Source organism: Ranitomeya variabilis, chromosome 3, assembly GCF_051348905.1.
Source record: "Ranitomeya variabilis isolate aRanVar5 chromosome 3, aRanVar5.hap1, whole genome shotgun sequence".
Lineage (NCBI taxonomy): Eukaryota > Metazoa > Chordata > Amphibia > Anura > Dendrobatidae > Ranitomeya > Ranitomeya variabilis.
Window position 1 is genome coordinate 298440047 of NC_135234.1, and position 20407 is coordinate 298460453.

The following is a 20407-nucleotide window of genomic DNA, read 5'->3' on the forward strand; positions in this document are numbered from 1 at the left end:
GCAGAAGCGTCCTCCGTCTTTCCGCTGCCGCCTCCTTCTCCCGCACTATGATATCCAGGCGATTCGTCTCAAATATCACGTCAGTAACCAAACTCGCAATCCTCACAAGAACACCTTCCATCTCTGCCACAAAACTAAAACCCTCAAAGATGGGCTGTAAAAACAGTAACTATATAGTTTTCCATATTTTCCAGTAGCCAATCAAATTTGGGAGCCTCCCATTTTAAAAACGGATCCGTCGTAAAAACGGATGCAACGGATGGTAAAAACGGATGCAACGGATGCAACGCATCCAGTATTTCGACGGAAACGTTTAGCGGATTTGCGACGGATCCGTCGAAATGCTGTATGCGTTGTATACGTTTTTCACTTTTTTTGACGCATCCGTTTTTTCGGCAAAAAGACGATTTGTGACGGTTTGCAGTTAACGCTAGTGTGAAAGTAGCCTTATTCTTCAGTTATTTTTCCCAGAAATATATTAATTATTTCACAACTGTTACAATTTCCCTTGTCACAGGGATGTGCCCACTAGCAGTTTTGGGTTATGTCAGAGCGCGGTTCGAGTTTTTTCTTAAACCCATAGATCTGCATTGCAGATTTTGATTCATCAATTGGATCAAATTCGGAAAGGTATCCTACTCAGCCCAAGGGAAAAAATAAATAAATAAACCAGACATGTGCACCGTCCAAGGTATGAGTGCTATTTGTAAATTAACCCCGGATAGCACTCCCATGAAAAAAATCAGTCATGTACACCAGCCTTAACTTTGTCAGCAGTGATTTAACATTGACAAATTCTGGCACACACCTACTGGTATCTCCCAGTTGCAAATGTATTCATACGTTTTCAAATGGAGTGACCGCGACAATACACACACTTATTATATACCTGTACTAACTGCTCAGTGTGCTGATGCAACTCCTCCAGAATAGGCAGTGTTTGCTCAGGAAGGCAGTGCTCCAAAATCCTCTGAATAACTCTGCAGCCATATGGATGTGTAGAGAGTGCAAACACCTGCAAAATAAATGGTCCGAGTTCAAAACGTATTCTTACACGAATGCATACAAATGGAAGCAAGTCCACAATGACACAAATGATCAGATCTCTGAGCAAGGATAACATATATACTTTATGCATGAAAAATATATGTTATCTACCTGACTCTTGAAGGCATCAATGATGAACTGCAGAGACTGTGGCTGAACACACTCTATACACTTCTGTACAACATGATTTCCATTTTGGTCCTTAACACATTTCAAAACGTGACCATCCAACTCCCGAACCATTTCATTCTAAATAAAAAAAAATCGATTCAAGTGACAAAGAAAACCAAGCAACAGTAGAGTCCCCAAAAGAAAAGGCAAGGCTCGCATCTACGGGTTCATATGCATAATGCAGGTTGAAGTAAAATGCAATATGATGTACAGGGTGATTCACTCGCTATCTTATCAGGAAAAATTGCTGTAACTTCCAAAAGACTATCGTACGGAAATCTGGACTGTACATACCTTAGTTCATGAGAAAATTATGTTCAAAGCAGGTGTTGAAAATGTCCACAGTTGCCTATCTCCTGGGAAAACCTGTGCAACGACAGAAGCCACAAGTCGCTGTTTCGCATTTTTGAAAGGTTTCCTCAGACATTTTGGAACATCCATCATGCTTATCCAGTAGTGTTCCTGTACGTTCCAGCTTATTCACCAGAATAGAATATTCGACCTCCAAACTTCTATAGAAATTCACTTTGGCACCTTATCACGGATCCCTAACTCCGTGGTGCCACTAATTCGTCACGTGTCCGCTCTCACACGTGACTTGGGGTTGTGCCTGCAAAGGATATCCATCTCCCCTCTCTCAGTCCAGCATTTAACCTCTGTCCTATGCTGTAATGGGAGCATAAATCACACACTGACCCAGGCCACACACCCGCTCATACACGCTTCCACCACTCACCGAATACACGGGCGATGAGTCCCAGACTATTAATAATAATATTGTCTATCACTCATAAGGCTCACATACCTTAGGCTATGGATTCTTTTAGAACATTGAAGGTTCAACTTGTTAAAGTTTAATACTTTAATAACAAAAGGGTCAGTGCTTACAATAAGAAAAAGGTATAAAAATATGATAATAAAAAGACATACAACTTATGCAAAACAGTACAAAAATAAAGAGAAACTTACAGAAATTATCTAACTGGTAGTTGCTTTCTGCTCCCTGAGGGTAGGACGGATGTAGATTGGATCACAACAGCTTCTCAGGCTGCCCCCATTATGTGAACACAATTCTCTATATACAGCCATAATTTATAGCTTGGTCTGGAGGTCAGGTTTCTAGACCGCCCCCTCAGATTAATATCGTAATTGCTGGATTTTTGATTGGGCCACGGCCGCGCCCCCCAATGAATATATTATTTTTCTCTTAAGACACCCTGTGTAAAGGTTCTCACGGATAGATACCCTCAGGCCGCAATTAACATCTCCCCTCCAAGAGCTGGGAGGTCTCAAATGTTACCTTTCTCCTTGGCCCTAGCTAGACCTCCTGGTGAGATTTGGAGACAGTCTACTTGTCCCAGGGAAGAACACTAACACCTGGGTGACACTTGTAGCTTTCAGGACAGATGTTACATTTGCCAGTCACAAAATAAATCTACACATAGTCAACTGCACACACACACACACACACACACACACACACACACACACACACACACACACACACACACACACACTATATAAAATACATATTAACACCTGGGTGAGAACATGCAGCTTTCAAGACAGATGTTACATTATTGCCAGTGACACAATAAATCTATACATTGTACACTGCGCACACAGATATATATCTATCTATCTATCTATCTCTATTTATCTATCTATCTATCTATATATATATATATATATATATATATATATATATCTATATACTGCATATACACATTTCACCACACCTCCCTCCTTATGAAAGTGCATGGGGGTTGACTTACAGGTCAGCTCCCTAGCACGTATCTGGTCCCGCCCCACCTTGGTGAGAGAGAGGCCATCAGCACTGCCATGATCGACTCCCTTCTTGTGCTTGAATTGTGAAATCATATTGCTGAAGTATCAATCTCCATCTAAGCAATTTCCCGTTGTCCCCAACTACTCTGCTGAGCCAACTCAATGGGTTATGATCTGTGAACACAGTGAAGTTGCGCCCATAGGAGTATGGTTGCAGCTTTTGCAGAGCCCACACAATTGCCAAACATTCCTTTTCAATGGTGGCATAAGCCCCTTTTCTGGGCAGGAGTTTCCTGCTTAGGTAAAGAATTGTGTGCTCCTCTTTGTTGGTTCACCTCGCTGAGAACCGCAGCTAGCCCATAGGTACTGGCATCTGTCTGCACTACAAACCGGCGAGTGAAATCTGGGGCCTGCAGGACGGGTGAACTAACCAATGCCGACTTTAGAGCAGAAAATGATTCCTCACACTGAGGACTCGAGGAGACAATTTTGGGAAGTTTCTTCCTGGTCAGATCAGTTAACGGTTTGGCCAGAGCACTGTAGCTTGGTACAAACCTTCTATAGTAGCCAGCCGTACCCAGGAAGGACAGTACCTGCTTCTTGGTTCGTGGGGTGGCTCAGGCTGTAATGGCTTCTACCTTCACTGGCTCAGGTTTTAGCAGTCCACCCACTACCCGGTGTCCTAGGTATTGTACCTCCCGCATGGCTACCTGACACTTTCCTGGCTTTACAGTAAGACCTGCAGTTTTAAGCCTTTGCACCACTTGAGAAAGATGTATGAGGTGTTCCTCCCAAGAATCACTAAAAATGGCTATATCATCAAGATAAGCAACGGCAAAACCATCACATCCTTCCAATAAGTGATTGACCAACCTCTGGAAGGTCGCAGGGGCATTCTTCATACCAAAGGGTATCACCAGAAACTCAAACCGCCCGAATGGCGTTATAAAGGCAGACCTCTCCTGAGCTTCTCTGGTCAGGGGTATCTGCCAGTATCCCCTACTTAGGTCCATGATGGTGAGGTACGATGCTTTAGCTAGCTGTTCTAACAGCTCATCTTTCCTTGGCATGGGGTAGACCTCACAGTAGTCAGTACATTTAATTTCCTGTAGTCTACACAGGATCGGGTAGTACGGTCCTTTTTTGGGACAAGAACCACAGGCGAGGCCCAGGCACTCTGGGATTTTTGTATCACCTTGAGGTTCAGCATCTCCTCTACCTGTTCCCTCATGTGTGCCTTCACCTCTGCTGACACACGGTATGCAGACTGCCGTACTGGGGGGTTAGTACCAGTGTCCACATGGTGAGCTGCTAAGTGTGTCCTCCCAGGCTCCCCTGTGAAGACTTCAGTGAACTCACTGAGCACCTCCATCAGCTCAGACCTCTTACTGTGGGATAGCTCAGAGTTAAACTCTGCTGACTCCACGTACTGAGTCCCATGCCCCCCCCCCCCTATCTAGTAACAGATCAGCCCCCCCCCTCTTCAGGCAGGCTACAGACAGGTAAGACACAGGCCTCCCTGGCATGATGAGCATTCAGTATATTTACATGAAACACTTTCTGACGCTTTGCATGCTCACCTAGTGTCACCACATAATTAACAACATTCAGCACATTATGTACAGCGTATGGTCCCTCCCATGCGGCCTGCAATTTATTCTGTAACATAGGTACCAACACCCAAACCTTCTGTCCCTCCTCGTAGGCCCTCAGTCTGGCATTACGGTCATACCAGACCTTCTGGTTGATTTGGGCCTGGGTCAAATTCTCATGGGCCAGGTTGCTCAGTTTTTGCATTCTCTCTCTGAGTTGAAGTACATATTCGACCACTGAGACTCCAGTAGTTCTGGGGTCGTCCTCCCAACTGTCATTAATCAAATCAAGTGGTCCCCTGACCCTCCTCCCATAAACCAGTTCAAAGGGGGAGAATGAAGTAGACACCTGGGGTACCTCTCTGCAGGCAAACAGATGGGGGAGGTACCGCTCCCAGTCTCTCCCTTCAGTCTCCACCAGCATTTTCTTTAATGTTCCGTTAAAACGCTCGCAGAGTCCGTTGGTTTGGGGATGAGAGGCGCTGGCCACAAAATGTTGTACTTGTATTTTTTTACAGAGGATTTCCATCAGATCGGACATGAACTGGGTTCCCTGATAAGGTCAACATTTCCCTCGGGAAACGCACACGAGAGAACACAGTCAGTAAAGCATCCGCCACTTTGTCTGCTCGGATGGAGGACAGTGCCACAGCTTCCGGGTATCGTGTAGCATAGTCCACCACTGTGAGGATGTACTTTTTGCCAGAGCTGCTAGGGAATGCAAGTGGCCCTACGATATCCACAGCCATTCCCTGGAAGGGCTCATCAATCACAGGCAGTGGTATCAATGGAGCTTTCTGTATATTCCCGGACTTTCCAACTCTCTGACAAACTACACATGATCGACAGTAATTGGCAATATCTGTCCCCATCTTGGGCCAATAGAAGTTATGAGTCAGGCGAACTTTAGTCTTTTGTATTCCAAGGTGTCCGGCCAAAGGAATTTCATGGGCAATTCTCAGTAATTGTTCCCTAAATGGATAAGGGACGATCAGCCGCCTTTCATAGTCGCAAGACTCTGTGGTATACGTGGGGATAGTCTCTGTATACAGTTTGTCCTGGTCCAAGTATACTTTCTCCTTGCCAGAAGCAGCAGGGGGTTGGTCTGCAAGACATCTGAGTTCTTCCAGACTGACATATGTCCGCAGGGCCTCCTGGAAGCTCTGACTGTCAGCTTGCAGGCCCTGGCCTAGTGTGACTGCTAGGGTATAGCCTGAAGCTGAGTCTTAAGTGCCGGTTATCAGGGACCTTGTTGGGTCTGCCTTGTGAGGAGGCTCCGGGACCACAGTATGGGCCTCCTGTTCTGTCGGAGACTCATCCTCGAATCTCTGGGCCTGAGTCTGAGCCGCAGCCTGACTCCGGGTCACAGCTGACACATAATTACAGTCCTGTGCATTGGGACATTTTCCCTCCTTGCACGGGATCTCAGGTGGGTCACTTTCTTCTACCTTCTCTGTACCATTTACTTACAAGGGAGGAACATAGTGGGACAATATATTTTTCTTTTGAGACACCCTGTGTAAAGGTTCTCATGGATAGATAGATACCATCAGGCTGCAATTAACATCTCCCCTCCAAGAGCTAGGAGGTGTCAAATGTTACCTTTCTTCTTGACCCGAGCTAGACCTCCTGGTGAGATTTGGAGACAGAGTCTACTTGTCCCAGGGAAGTACACTAACACCTGGGTGCAACTTGTAGCTTTCAGGACAGATGTTACATTTGCCAGTAACAAAATAAATCTACACAGTCCACTGCACACACACACACATATATATATATACACACACATACATACACATACATACACACACATACACACACATACACACACATTTCACCACACACCTGTTTTAGGACTCAATTTGCCAATAAGTTTTCACAATGAAAACATGCTCCACCAAACTGTATCTGTACATTGTTAACAAATAAAGAAGAAATTCGGCAGGAGTGAAATGCAAGCACTACACAAACTACCAACACGCAGAGAGGTGTGGAGCATGTCTATCTCGTAGTGGAGACGACCAGTGGAGCCTCAAGTTGGTGAGACCACTAGGAGCAAGGTTTCTCATCGCTCTGGCTGAGGTTCATTGAACTCTCACCTCTCATGAACAAAAGTATATGCAGTCCAAATTTCAGTATGGACGACCGTCTCCTTTAGAAATTACAGCAATTTTTCTCCGTAAAATAGCGAGTGAATCACCCTGTATAAGACAATTTACAGTAGTGCTTCAATGTTTGTTAGACCTTTAGAATTTTACACATTTCTAAAAGTAGATGAATAGAAGCAAAATCAAACAAATGTGTCAAAATACATTAAACTTTTTTTTTAAAATGAGGAAAATTATTCAATATCACATGTATGAGTGTCTAAAATATGTGATCCTGTGATTCCCACCTTGAGCATCTAACTGCACCTAAACAATTCCAGTAAATGCTGATTATTTCAGTAACGGCTTGGAGCAATTGTAGCCATTCCAACTTGCAAAACAGCTTAAACGCTATAATGTTGGTGGGTTTTTACCATGAGCTGCTCAATTTAGGTCCTTACACAACACTCCAATAGGATTAAAAGGGTATTCCCATCTCCAAGACCCGATCCAAATATGTAGTATGCGTAATAATAATATTAGCAAATACTTCCAATTAGAAATGAAGTATAGCTTTTCTGAGTCGCCATGTCTCTTTCCTCATGTGCAGGCATTGCAGGACCTTATGTATCCATGGTTACAACCACTAGCAACGGGGGCATGGCTTAGGCGCAGTTGATGTAGGTCGCAAAACGTGCGAGCTCCTGAGGTAACCCTCTAACGCAACATATAATGTGCGACTTTTTTGAAAATTTTTGCTTTCATTCATATTTACTGTTATTCAGAAATTTATTGTGCACATTTTGAGACATTATTCGCCTTAAACAGATAATCCTAGGATTGTTTATCCTGTTTTGAAGATGACAGACTTAAAATGGCGTCAAACGGCTTGTCCCTGTGAGAGACTAATTTTCTGGGGTAAAAAACTACAGGACTACTATTTTAATTTTTAAACAGTGTTTTTTATTTTTTAAATACATGTGTGGATTTATGACATTTTTAAAACAATTCTTGCTTTTAGTGCCTTTTTTCTGGTTTACCTGGTGTCTGTGAGGTCGCTATGATTACCTCAGTAACCTCTATTGCTCTGCTGAAGACATTGTGTTAATTTCTATTAATAACACCATTGGAGGTTTTTTTGGGGGTTGCCCCTGGCCATCTGGGGGGAGTTTACCCTTTTTTTAATCAAATTTGTACTAGGCACATCATCTTTGAGGGCCCTGTCATAAGCGCTGGTGGTCCGGCATTTATTTCCTTCAGTGACGTCACCGCTAATCGGGCGGTGTGACAGACTACCAAGAAACACCTCCCTGGATATTCCTTATGTTTCCCCCTACCCAACCAGGGTTTTTTCACCCCCTTTTGACTACGTTTGGACTTGGCACAACGGGTGTGAAGATTCTGTCAGGGTCCGTTCCAGGCATGCCATCTTCCTTCATCTCAGTACAGTGACGTTACCGCTAATCGGGCAGTGTCACAAACTACAATGGAACACCTCCCTGGTCCTTCCTTGGGTGTGCCCCCTACCCTACCAGGGGGGTTTTGCCCCCTTTTAATTGTATTTGCACCTAGCACACCAGGGAGAAGTTTGTACCACGGACCGCTCCAGGAACCATCTTCCTCCCCTTCAGTGATGTCATCGCTGCTTGCGATATTCTAGTAAGTGCTCAAATTGCTTCGGAAACACTTCAGAAGACTTCCTTGGGGTTGCCCCTTGTGAACCGGGAGTCTGGGATCTATTTTGCTTCTGTTTTCATTGGGCACATCGCCTGGGAAGATCCTGTCAAGGACCGTTGTTTCCATCTACTGGAGGCTGCAGGAGATTACAGCTGCTCTGTCTTTGCATAATATTGACTGATTGCTTGCATGGTTTCATTGAGGGTGGGGAAGGGGTGGGTATTTTTTATTGCCTGAACAGGTCTTTTTGGCACATTTCTTTTTAGCAGTTACTTTCAATAAAGTGGGAGTTGGTTGTGATTAATATATTATAATATATATACATATATATATTAGAATAACTGAATATATTAAATACAATACAGGTCAAATTAATACACAAATCTACTATATAATTGTCTAAGGGTCACTTCCGTCTTTCTGTCTGTCCTTCTGTCTGTCACGGATATTCATTGGTCGCGGCCTCTGTCTGTCATGGAATCCAAGTCGCTGATTGGTCGTGGCAAAACGCCCACGACCATTGCCACAACCAATCAGCGACGCGCACAGTCCGGAAGAAAATGGCCGCTCCTTACTCCCCGCCCGCATACACCCCTCCGGTCACCGCTCACACAGGGTTAATGCCGGCGGTAATGGACCGCGTTATGCCGCGGGTAACGCACCCCGTTAGCACTGCTATTTACCCTGTGTGACAAAGTTTTTTACTATTGACGCAGCCTATGCAGCGTCAATAGTAAAAACATCTAATGTTAAAAATAATAAAAAAAATAAAAAATGATTATATACTCACCTACGCCGCCGTTCCCGCTCCTCGCGATGCAAGCGGCACGTTCCGGTGGCAAGGATGGTCTGGCAGAAGGACCTGCCATGACGTCACGATCATGTGACCGCGACGTCATCACAAGTCCTGCGCGGAAAGGACCTGCCGTGACGTCACGGTCATGTGACCGCGACGTCATCACACCCTGGGACCAGAAGCTGCCGCCTGCACCCCACACAGGCGACAGAGCTACAACGCGCCTGCGGAAGGTGAGTGTATATTTATTTTTTATTTTTTTAACCTGCGTCATACGTGGCTGGGCAATATACTACGTAGCTGGGCAATATACTACATGGGCTGTGCAATATACTATGTGGCTCTGTGCTGTATACTATGTCACTGGGCAATATACTACGTGGCTGGGCAATATACTACGTTGCTCTGTGCTGTATACTACGTCACTGGTCAATATACTATGTGGCTCTGTGCTGTATACTACGTCACTGGGCAATATACAATGTAACTAGGCAATATACTACGTGGCTGGGCAATATACCACGTGGCTGGGCAATATACCACGTGGCTGGGCAATATACCACGTGGCTGGGCAATATACCACGTGGCTGGGCAATATGCCATGTGGCCATACATATTCTAGAATACCCGATGCGTTAGAATCGGGCCACCATCTAGTTAATAATAATTATATAAAGCTTATAATAAATTTGTATTGTATATTTATATATCTTCCCATTTACATATTAGGTATTGTTTTGCTTTGGTTGGCACTTGCTCCCTCAGTTCTCCTTTTGGGGGTGTGGCTGTAATTGTCTAGTCAATTGGTACTCATCTGAGCACATTGTGGTTGGACCTAGTCTTACCTTCAATCACTATTTTATAATACCGCTGGACACCATGAGTCATCTCACCTCTAAATTGCCTATGGCTAAATCTTCCGGTTCTTCTAGAGCTCAAAAACAAAATAAGGACCCACAGGCTAATCGTGGTTCTTCAAGGGACTCTGTTAATTTGCTGAGTCCAGTTAAGTCTCGTTCTCCTATTTTGAGAGAGCTCTCAGAGTCCTCTATCAAGGCCATCTCTCATTTCGCGTCCACACCTAAAGCTTGCTTAGCAGAGCTCGGTGTGCAACTTCCCTCTTCACTCATTCTTACTGAGACCATGGACCTCTCTTCCTCTTCAAAGAGGAAGGGGTTCCTCGAGTTGGGGGGGGGGGGGGAACGCGGTCCTCCATTACCAATTCTTTGGAAGAAGACTCTACTAATTACTCTCCCAATCTTAGTCCAAAAAAGTCCAAGCCAAGGACCGAGGAACCATCTGTGTCTTCCCTGTCTTGTACCTTTCATGATGCAACGTCGCTTGAGGTGTGTATGAATACTCTGGTTGATAAACTTAGCGCCAGATTGCGTCTTGATATGGACAACCAGACAAAAATATTTCAGGAGACTCTCGAGTTTTTTACTTCTCGGTTGGATAACCATGAAGTTAGACTGGGAGAATTGGAAAAGACTTGCACTGTCCCTAAAGGAACAGCCTGACTAAGTCAAACATTAGTCAGTTTAAGCGAAGATGGCAGATCTAGAGGACAGATCCCATCGTAACAACATTAAAATTAGAGGTATATCTGAAGATATCTCGCCCATTAAGCTCCCCGAGTTTGTTAAGGGGATTTTTAGGAGGATGATTCCCAATCTTTCGGATATGGATCTCATTATAGATGGTATCAATCGTCTTCCTATGCCTCCTTCTGTCCCTAAAGACCTCCCTAGAGAGGTTATCATGAAAAATTCACTTTTATCATATTAAAGAGAAAATACAAAACCTGGTCAAAATTAAAGGAGGATTCCCGGAACCCTATCACCATCTTAAGTTGTTTGCTGACCTGTCCAAAGCTACTATTGAGGGTCGGAGGCACTTTAAATCACTCACCTCCGTTCTGAGAGAGAAAGGCCTTCCTTACAAGTGGGGTTTTCCTCTGAGGCTCATCTTTAATTATGAGGGGAAAAATGCAGTTTTTCTTACACCTGAGGAGGGTCTCCTATTTTCGAAATCCCACAGTGTTATTTCTTCTGTTCCTGCATCTATTTCCACAGCTCCAGGCCATGTCACTTGAGCTCAATTTGTCATTTTTTGATTTGCTTACCTGGGTTTTCTAATATTGTATGATATTGTGCTTCTATTATTCATTTGTTTAATTTTAAATATTTGTTATTGGTACTAATGAGGGTCTCCTTGGCCTTGTACTGCACGGACTTTTCCCCCCAGTACAAGAAGGAGAGGCATTTTCTTGGTTTCCCTCTAATGCTCTAGTACTGTAAAGTTTGTACTTTTCTTTGTCTATTTAGTCTTGGTAGTGATTTCTTTTTCTTGTTTCTTTCCAGCCAGTGATTGCCTACTAACGACAATTTTTTCTCTCTTTTTTCTCTCATAGTGCTTACTTTGGTTACCTATAATGTGAGGGGTCTTAATAGCAGTTTTTTTTAACCCCTTCCCGACCTGTGACGCCACGTAGGCGTCATGAAAGTCGGTGCCAATCCGACCTGTGACGCCTATGTGGCGTCATGGAGGGATCGCGTCCCTGCAGATCGGGTGAAAGGGTTAACTCCAATTTCACCCAATCTGCAGGGACAGGGGGAGTGGTACTTCAGCCCAGGGGGGGTGGCTTCACCCCTCCGTGGCTACGATCGCTCTGATTGGCTGTTGAAAGTGAAACAGCCAATCAGAGCAATTTGTAATATTTCACTATGAAAACTGGTGAAATATTACAATCCAGCCATGGCCGATGCTGCAATATCATCGGCCATGGCTGGAAACACTGGTCTGCACCCCCGCCACCGATCTCCTCCCCAGTCCTCCATCCTGTGCTCCGCTCCCCTCCGTCGTCCTGTCCGCTCCCCCCATGCTCCTGTCCGCTCCCCCCTGCTCCGATCACCCCCCGTGCTCCGATCCCCCCCCCCTCATACTTACCGAGCTTCCCGGTGTCCGTCCGTCTTCTCCACGGGCGCCACCATCTTCCAAAATGGCGGGCGCATGCGCAGTGTGCCCGCAAAATCTGCCGGCCGGCAGATTCGTTCCAGCTACATTTTGATCACTGTGATAAAACCTATCACAGTGATCAAAATAAAAAAAATAGTAAATGACCCTCCTTTATCACCCCCATACGTAGGGACAATAATAAAGTAAAGAAAATAATTTTTTTTTTCCCACTAGAGTTGGAACTAGGGTTAGAACTAGGGGTAGGGTTAGGGATAGGGTTAGCGTTAGAATTAGGCTGTGTGCACACGGTGTGGATTTGGCTGCGGATCCGCAGCGGATTGGCCGCTACGGATTCGTAGCAGTGTTCCATCAGGTTTACAGTACCATCCGCTGTGCCCATGGTGCGGAAAATACCGCGCGGAAATGCTGCGTTGTATTTTCCGCAGCATGATAGTTCTTTGTGCGGATTCCGCAGCGTTTTACACCTGTTCCTCAATAGGAATCCGCAGGTGAAATCCGCATAAAAAACACTGGAAATCCGCGGTAAATCGCAGTGCCTTTTACCTGCGGATTTTTCAAAAATGGTGCGGAAGAATCTCACACGAATCCGCAACGTGGGCACATAGCCTTTGGGTTGGAATTAGGGTTGGAAATAGGGTTAAGAAAAGGCTTGTGGTTAGGGTTATGGGTGTGTTGGGGTTAAAGTTGTGGTTAGGGTTGGGGTGGGGGATTAGGGTTGGGGGTGTGTTGGGGTTAGGGTTGTGATTAGGGATATGGCTAGAGTTGGGATTAGGGGTGTGTTGGGGTTAGTGTTGGAGTTAGAATTGAGGGGTTTCCACTGTTTAGGCACATCAGGGGTCTCTAAACGCAACATGGCGCCACCATTGATTCCAGCCAATCTTGCGTTCAAAAAGTCAAATGGTGCTCCCTCCCTTCTGAGCCCTGACGTGCGCCCAAAGAGTGGTTTACCCCCACATATGGGGTACCAGCATACTCCGGACAAACTGTGCAACAACTATTGGGGTCCAATTTCTCCTGTTACCCTTGCGAAAATAAAAAATTGCTTGCTGATACATAATTTTTGAGGAAAGAAAAATGATTTTTTATTTTCACGGCTCTGCGTTATAAACTTCTGTGAAGCACTTGGGGGTTCAAAGTGCTCACCACATATCTAGATAAGTTCCTTGGGGGGTCTAGTTTCCAAAATGGGGTCACTTGTGGGGGGTTTCTACTGTTTAGGCACATCAGGGGCTCCGCAAACGCAACGTGACGCCCGCAGAGTATTCCATCAAAGTCTGCATTTCAAAACGTCACTACTTCCTTTCCGATCACCGACGTGTGCCCAAGCAGTGGTTTACCCCCACATATGGGGTATCAGTGTACTCAGGAGAAACTGGGCAACAACTATTGGGGTCCAATTTCTCCTGTTACCCTTGGGAAAATAAAAAATTGCGGGCTAAAAATCATTTTTGAGGAAAGAAAAATGATTTTTTATTTTCATGGCTCTGCGTTATAAACTTCTGTGAAGCACTTGGGGGTTCAAAGTGCTCACCACACATCTAGATTAGTTCCTTGTGAGGTCTAGTTTCCAAAATGGGGTCACTTGTGGGGGAGCTCCAATGTTTAGGCACACGGGGGCTCTCCAAACGCGACATGGTGTCCGCTAAGGATTGGAGCCAATTTTTCATTCAAAAAGTCAAATGGCGCTCCTTCCCTTCCGAGCCCTGCCGTGCGCCCAAACAGTGGTTTACCCCCACATATGAGGTATCAGCGTACTCAGGACAAATTGGACAACAACGTTCGTGGTCCAGTTTCTCCTTTTACCCTTGGGAAAATAAAAAAATTGTTGCTAAAAGATCATTTTTGTGACTAAAAAGTTAAATGTTCATTTTTTCCTTCCATGTTGCTTCTGCTGCTGTGAAACACCTGAAGGGTTAATAAACTTCTTGAATGTGGTTTTGAGCACCTTGAGGGGTGCAGTTTTTAGAATGGTGTCACTTTTGGGTATTTTCAGCCATATAGAACCCTCAAACTGACTTCAAATGTGAGGTGGTCCCTAAAAAAATGGTTTTGTAAATTTTGTTGTAAAAATGAGAAATCACTGGTCAAATTTTAACCCTTGTAACTTCCTAGCAAAAAAAAAATTTGTTTCCAAAATTGTGCTGATGTAAAGTAGACATGTGGGAAATGTTATTTATTAACTATTTTGTGTCACATAACTCTCTGGTTTAACAGAATAAAAATTAAAAATGTGAAAATTGCGAAATTTTCAAAATTTTCGCCAAATTTTTGTTTTTTTTCACAAATAAACGCAGAAATTAGCTACCTAAATTTATCACTAACATGAAGCCCAATATGTCACGAAAAAACTATCTCAGAACCGCTAGGATCCGTTGAAGCGTTCCTGAGTTATTACCTCATAAAGGGACACTGGTCAGAATTGCAAAAAACGGCCAGGTCATTAAGGTCAAAATAGGCTGGGTCATGAAGGGGTTAAATACACATTTTTCCTTTCAGAGGGAAATTAATAAATCTGTTGCAGATGTAGTGTGGCTGCAAGAGACTAAGTTTAAGATACATAATCATCCTGCATTTGCCCTAAAAAAGTACCCACATGTTTTTGAAGCCTCAGGTCCCTCTAAGGGGGAAGGCATTATGACCCTGATCAGAGACTCCTTGTCGTTTGATCTATTGGAGGAATTGGTTAATGTGAATGGTAATTTTCATGTCCTTGCTTGCAAGGTAACCCCTTATTGACAGAGCCAATTTGGTACTTAATGACCGGGCCAATTTTTACAATTCTGACCACTGTCACTTTATGAGGTTATAACTCTGGAACGCTTTAACGGATCCCGCTGATTCTGAGATTGTTTTTTCGTGACATATTGTACTTCATGTTAGTGGTAACATTTCTTCGATATTACTTGCGATTATTTATGAAAAAAATGGAAATATGGCGAAAATTTTTTAAATTTCGCAATTTTCAAACTTTGTATTTTTATGCCCTTAAATCAGAGAGATATGTCACAAAAAAATAGTTAATAAATAACATTTCCCACATGTCTACTTTACATCAGCACAATTTTGGAAACAAAATTTTTTTTTGTTAGGGAGTTATAAGGGTTAAAAGTTGACCAGCAATTTCTCATTTTTACAACACCATTTTTTTTTAGGGACCACATCACATTTTGAGGGGTCTATATAATAGAAAATAACCAAGTGTGACACCATTCTAAAAACTGCACCCCTTAAGGTGCTCAAAACCACATTCAAGAAGTTTATTAACCCTTTAAGTGCTTCACAGGAACTGAAACAATGTGGAAGGAAAAAATGAACATTTAACTTTTTTTGCAAACATTTTAATTCAGAACCATATTTTTTTATTTTCACAAGTGTAAGAACAGAAATTTAACCATACATTTTGTTGTACAATTTCTCCTGAATATGCCGATACCCCATATGTGGAGATAAACCACTGTTTGGGCGCACCGCAGAGCTTGGAAGAGAAGGAGCGCCGTTTGACTTTTTCAATGCAGAATTGGCTGGAATTGAGATCGGATGCCATGTCACGTTTAGAGAGCCCCTGATGTGCCTAAACAGTGGAAACGCTCCACAAGTGACACTATTTTGGAAACTAGACCCCTTAAGGAACTTATCTAGATGTGTGGTGAGCACTTTAAACCCCCAAGTTCTTCACAGAAATTTATAACGTAGAGCCGTGAAAATAAAAAATCCTTTTTTTCCCTCAAAAATGTTTTAGCCTGCAATTTTTTATTTTCTCAAGGGTTAACAGGAGATATTGGACCCCAAAATCTGTTGACCAGTTTGTCCTGAGTACGCTGATACCCCATATGTGGGGGGGGGGCACTGTTTGGGTACCCATCAAGGCTCGGAAGGGAAGGAGCGCCGCTTGGAATGCAGACTTTGATGGGATGGTCTGCGGGTATGCGGGTGTCATGTTGCATTTGCAGAGCTCCTGATGTACCTAAACAGTAGAAACCCCCCACAAGTGACCCTATTTTGGAAACTAGAACCCCCAAAGAGCTTATCTAAATATGTGGTGAGCACTATGAACCTCCAACTGCTTCACAAAAGTTTATAATGTAGAGCCATGAAAATAAAAAAAATCATTATTTTTTCCACAAAAATGATCTTTTCACCACCAAATTTTTACTTTCACAAGGGTAACAAGAGAAATTGGACCCCAACAGATGTTGTCCAATTTGTCCTGAGTACACTAATACCCCATATGTGGGGGGGGGGGACCACTGTTTGGGCGCATGGCTGAGCTCGGAAGGGAAGGAGCGCCGTTTTGGAATGCAGACTTTGATAGACTGGTCTGCGGGCGTTATGTTGAATTTGCAGAGCCCCTGATGTACCTAATCAGTAGAAACCCCCCAGAAGTGACCCCATTTTGGAAACTAGACCCCCCAAGGAACTTATCTAGATGTGTGGTGAGAACTTTGAATGCCCAAGTGCTTCACAGAAGTTTATAATGCAGAGTCGTGAAAATAAAAAAAAATTTTTTTTCCACAAAAAAGATTTTTAGCCCCCAAGTTTTTATTTTCACAAGGGTAACAGGAGAAATTGGACCCCAAAAGTTGTTGTCCAATTTATCCCGAGTACGCTGATGCCCCATATGTGGGGGTAAACCACTGTTGGGCGCACGGCAGAGCTCAGAAGGGAGGGAGCACCATTTGACTTTTTGAGCGCAAAATTGGCTGTGGCGTTTAGAGACCCCCTGATGTACCTAAACAGTGGAAACCTCCCAATTCTAACTCCAACCCTAACCCCAACACACCCCTAACCCTAATCCCAACCCGATCCATAATCCTAATCACAACCCTAACCCCCAAAACACCCCTAACCCTAATCTCAAAGCTAACCATAAGCCTACTCAAAACCCTAAACCGAACACACCCCTAATCCTAATCTCAACCCTAACCTCAAAACCTAACCCTAATCCCAATACATCCCTATCCCTAATCCCAACCCTAGCCTTAACCCTAATCCCAAACCTAACCCTAATCCCAAATGTAACCCTAATGCCAACCCTAATCCAAACCCTATTCCCAACTCTAACCCTAACTTTAGCCCCAACCCTAACCCTAACTTTAGCCCAAACCCTAACTTTAACACTAAACCTAGCCCCAACCCGAACCCTAACTTTAGCCCCAACCCTAACCCTAGCCCTAACCCTAGCTCTAACCCTAATCCTAGCTCTAACCTTAACCCTAAGGCTATGTGCACACGTTGCAGATTTTGCTGCGGATCCTCAGCGTTTCCGCAGCAGTTTCCCATGAGTTTACAGTACCATGTAAACCTATGGGAAACATAAAACGCTGTGCCCCTGCTGCGGAAAAAAACACGCGGAAACGCAGCGGTTTACATTCCGCCTTATGTCAATTCTTTCTGCGGATTCCGCAGCGGTTTTACACCTGCTCCATAATAGAAAACCGCAGGCGTAAAACCGCAGGGGAATCCGCACAAAAACCGCGGTACATCCGCGATAAATCCGCAGGAAAAACGCAGCGTTTTGGCCCTGCGGATTTATCAAATCCGCTGTGGAAAAATCCGCAGAGAACCATTCTACGTGTGCATATATCCTAACCCTACCCCTAATTGGAAAATAGAAATTCATACATTTTTTTAATTTTATTATTTTTTCCTTACTAAGGGGGTGATAAAGGGGGGGTTATTTACTATTTTTTTTATTTTGATCACTGTGATTGGATCTCACAGTGACCAAAATAAAACAAGTGGAAGAATCTTCCTCTGCCCGCCGGCAGATCTTGGCGGGCGCACTGCACATGCGCCCGCCATTTTCTTACCGGAGCAAGAAGCCGGCAGCCAGCAGAAGCAGGAGGACCCAGGGACACCGGTAAGTATAACAGGGTCCCCGAATCCCCCTATTTCTCTGTCCTCTGATGTGCGATCACATCAGAGGACAGAGAATGACATCGTTTTTTTTTTTTTTTTGCGGTCGCCGGTAAACAGTTAATTACCGGCGATCGCAAAGCAGGGGTCGGTAAAAACCGACCCCGATCATGTTCTTTGGGGTCTCGCCTACCCCCGGCAGCCGAGACCCCAAAGATCTTCCGGGTGCCGGGCACACTGCGCATGCGCCCGCCATTTTTTCCCCGGAAAAAGATGGCGGCCCCCATCGGGAGCCACGAGGAGCACCGGGGGAGATAGGCCCCCAATACTCACCTATCGGGGACCTCATTTCTCTGTCCTCCGATGTGCGATCACATCGGAGGACAGAGAAATTAAATGGCAAATCGCGTTTTTTTTTTTTTGTTGGTGTTGCAACCGCCAGTAAACGGTTAATTACCAGCGATCGCAACTCGGGGGTCGGTAAAACACCCCCGAATCATGTTCTCTGGGGTCTCAGCTACCCTCGGCAACCGAGACCTCAGAGAAAATCCGACTCTGGGGGGCGCTATTCACTTTTTCCACAGCGCCGTTAATTAACGGCGTTGTGGTTTAACCCCTTCACGACCTTTGACGCATACGCTGCGTCATGAAAGTCGGTGCCAATGCGACCTATGACGCAGCGTATGCGTCATGGAATGATCGCGCTCCTGCAGATCGGGTGAAAGGGTTAACTCCAATCTCACCCGATCTGCAGAGACAGGGGGAGTGGTGCTTCAGCCCAGGGGGGGTGGCTACACCCCCCCGTGGCTACGATCGCTCTGATTGGCAGTTTCACTTTCAACAGCCAATCAGAGCAATTTGTAATATTTCACCTAAAAAACAGGTGAAATATTACAATCCAGCCATGGCCGATGCTGCAATATCATCGGCCATGGCTGGAAATACTGATGTGAGCCCCCCCACCCCACCGATCGCCCCCCCCAGTCCTCCGTTATGGGGTCCGGTCCCCTCCGTCCTGTGCTGCGCTGCCCCGTGCTCCTGCCCGCTCCCCCGTCCTGCTGTCCGCTCCCCCCTGTGGTCCGATCACCCCCCCTGTGCTCCAATCCACCCCCCCACCACCCCTTCATACTTACCGATCCTCCCGGTGTCCGGCCGTCTCCTCGCTGGGCGCCGCCATCTTCCAAAATGGCGGGCGCATGCTCAGTACGCCCGCCGGCAGATTCCATTCAAGTACATTTTGATCGCTGTGGTAGGTTCTACCACAGCGATCAAAATAAAAAAAATAATAAATAAACCCCCCCCCCCTTTATCACCCCCATAGATAGGGATAATAATAAAATAAAGAAAATACATATTTTTTTTTTTTTCCACTAGGGTTAGGGTTAGAACTAGGGTTAGGGTTAGAACTAGGGTTAGGGTTACGGGTAGGGTTAGGGATAGGGGTAGGGGTAGGGTTATGGCATGTGCGGATTTGGCTGCGGATCCGCAGCGGATTGGCCGCGGATCCGCAGCGGATTGGCCGCGGATCCGCAGCGGATTGGATGCGGATCCGCAGCGGATTGGCCGCGGATCCGCAGCGGATAGGCCGCAGATCCGCAGCGGATCGGCCGCGGATCCGCAGCGGATTGGATGCGGATCCGCAGCGGATTGGCCGCGGATCCGCAGCAGATTGGATGCGGATCCGCAACGGATTGTCCGCGGATCCGCAGCGGATTGGATGCGGATCCGCAGCGGATTGGCCGCGGATCCGCAGCGGATTGGCCGCGGATCCGCAGCGGATTGGCCGCGGATCCGCAGCGGATTGGCCGCGGATCCGCAGCGGATTGGCCGCGGATCCGCAGCGGATTGGCCGCGGATCCGCAGCGGATTGGCCGCGGATCCGCAGCGGATTGGCCACTGCAAATTCGTAGCAGTTTTCCATCAGGTTTACAGTACCGTGTACACCTTTGGAAAACCAAATCCGCTGTGCCCATGGTGCGGAAAATTCCGTGCAGAAACGCTGCGTTGTATTTTCCACAGCATGTCAATTCTTTGTGCGGATTCCGCAGCGTTTTACACCTGTTCCTCAATAGGAATCCGCAGGTGAAATCCGCACAAAAAAACACTGGAAATCTGCTGTAAATCCGCAGGTAAAACGCAGTGCCTTTTACTTGCAGATTTTTCAAAAGTCGTGCGGAAAAATCTCACACGAATCCGCTACGTGGGCACATACCCTTAGGGTTAGGGTTGGAATTAGGGCTAGGGTTGGAAATAGGGTTAAGATTAGGCTTGTGGTTAGGGTTACGGATAGGGTTAGGGGTGTGTTGGGGTTACAGTTGTGGTTAGGGTTGGGATTAGGGTTAGGGTTGGGATTAGGGTTAGGATTAGGGTTGGAATTAGGGTTACGGGTGTGTTGGGGTTAGGGTTGTGGTGTG

At 45.4% G+C, this 20407-nt stretch overlaps 1 protein-coding gene across 21 annotated transcripts in view; it reads right to left on the reverse strand.

Moving 5' to 3' along the window:
- Positions 1-20407, reverse strand: part of PUM1 (pumilio RNA binding family member 1) — a 401680-nt gene that overhangs the window by 71874 nt on the left and 309399 nt on the right. For all 21 annotated transcript variants that reach the window (XM_077295564.1, XM_077295579.1, XM_077295569.1 and 18 more), the window contains 2 exons: positions 1159-1296; positions 890-1015 (listed from right to left, as the gene is read on the reverse strand). In XM_077295564.1, the coding sequence (XP_077151679.1) occupies positions 890-1015; positions 1159-1296 (264 nt within the window). The remainder of the gene's footprint in view (positions 1-889; positions 1016-1158; positions 1297-20407) is intronic.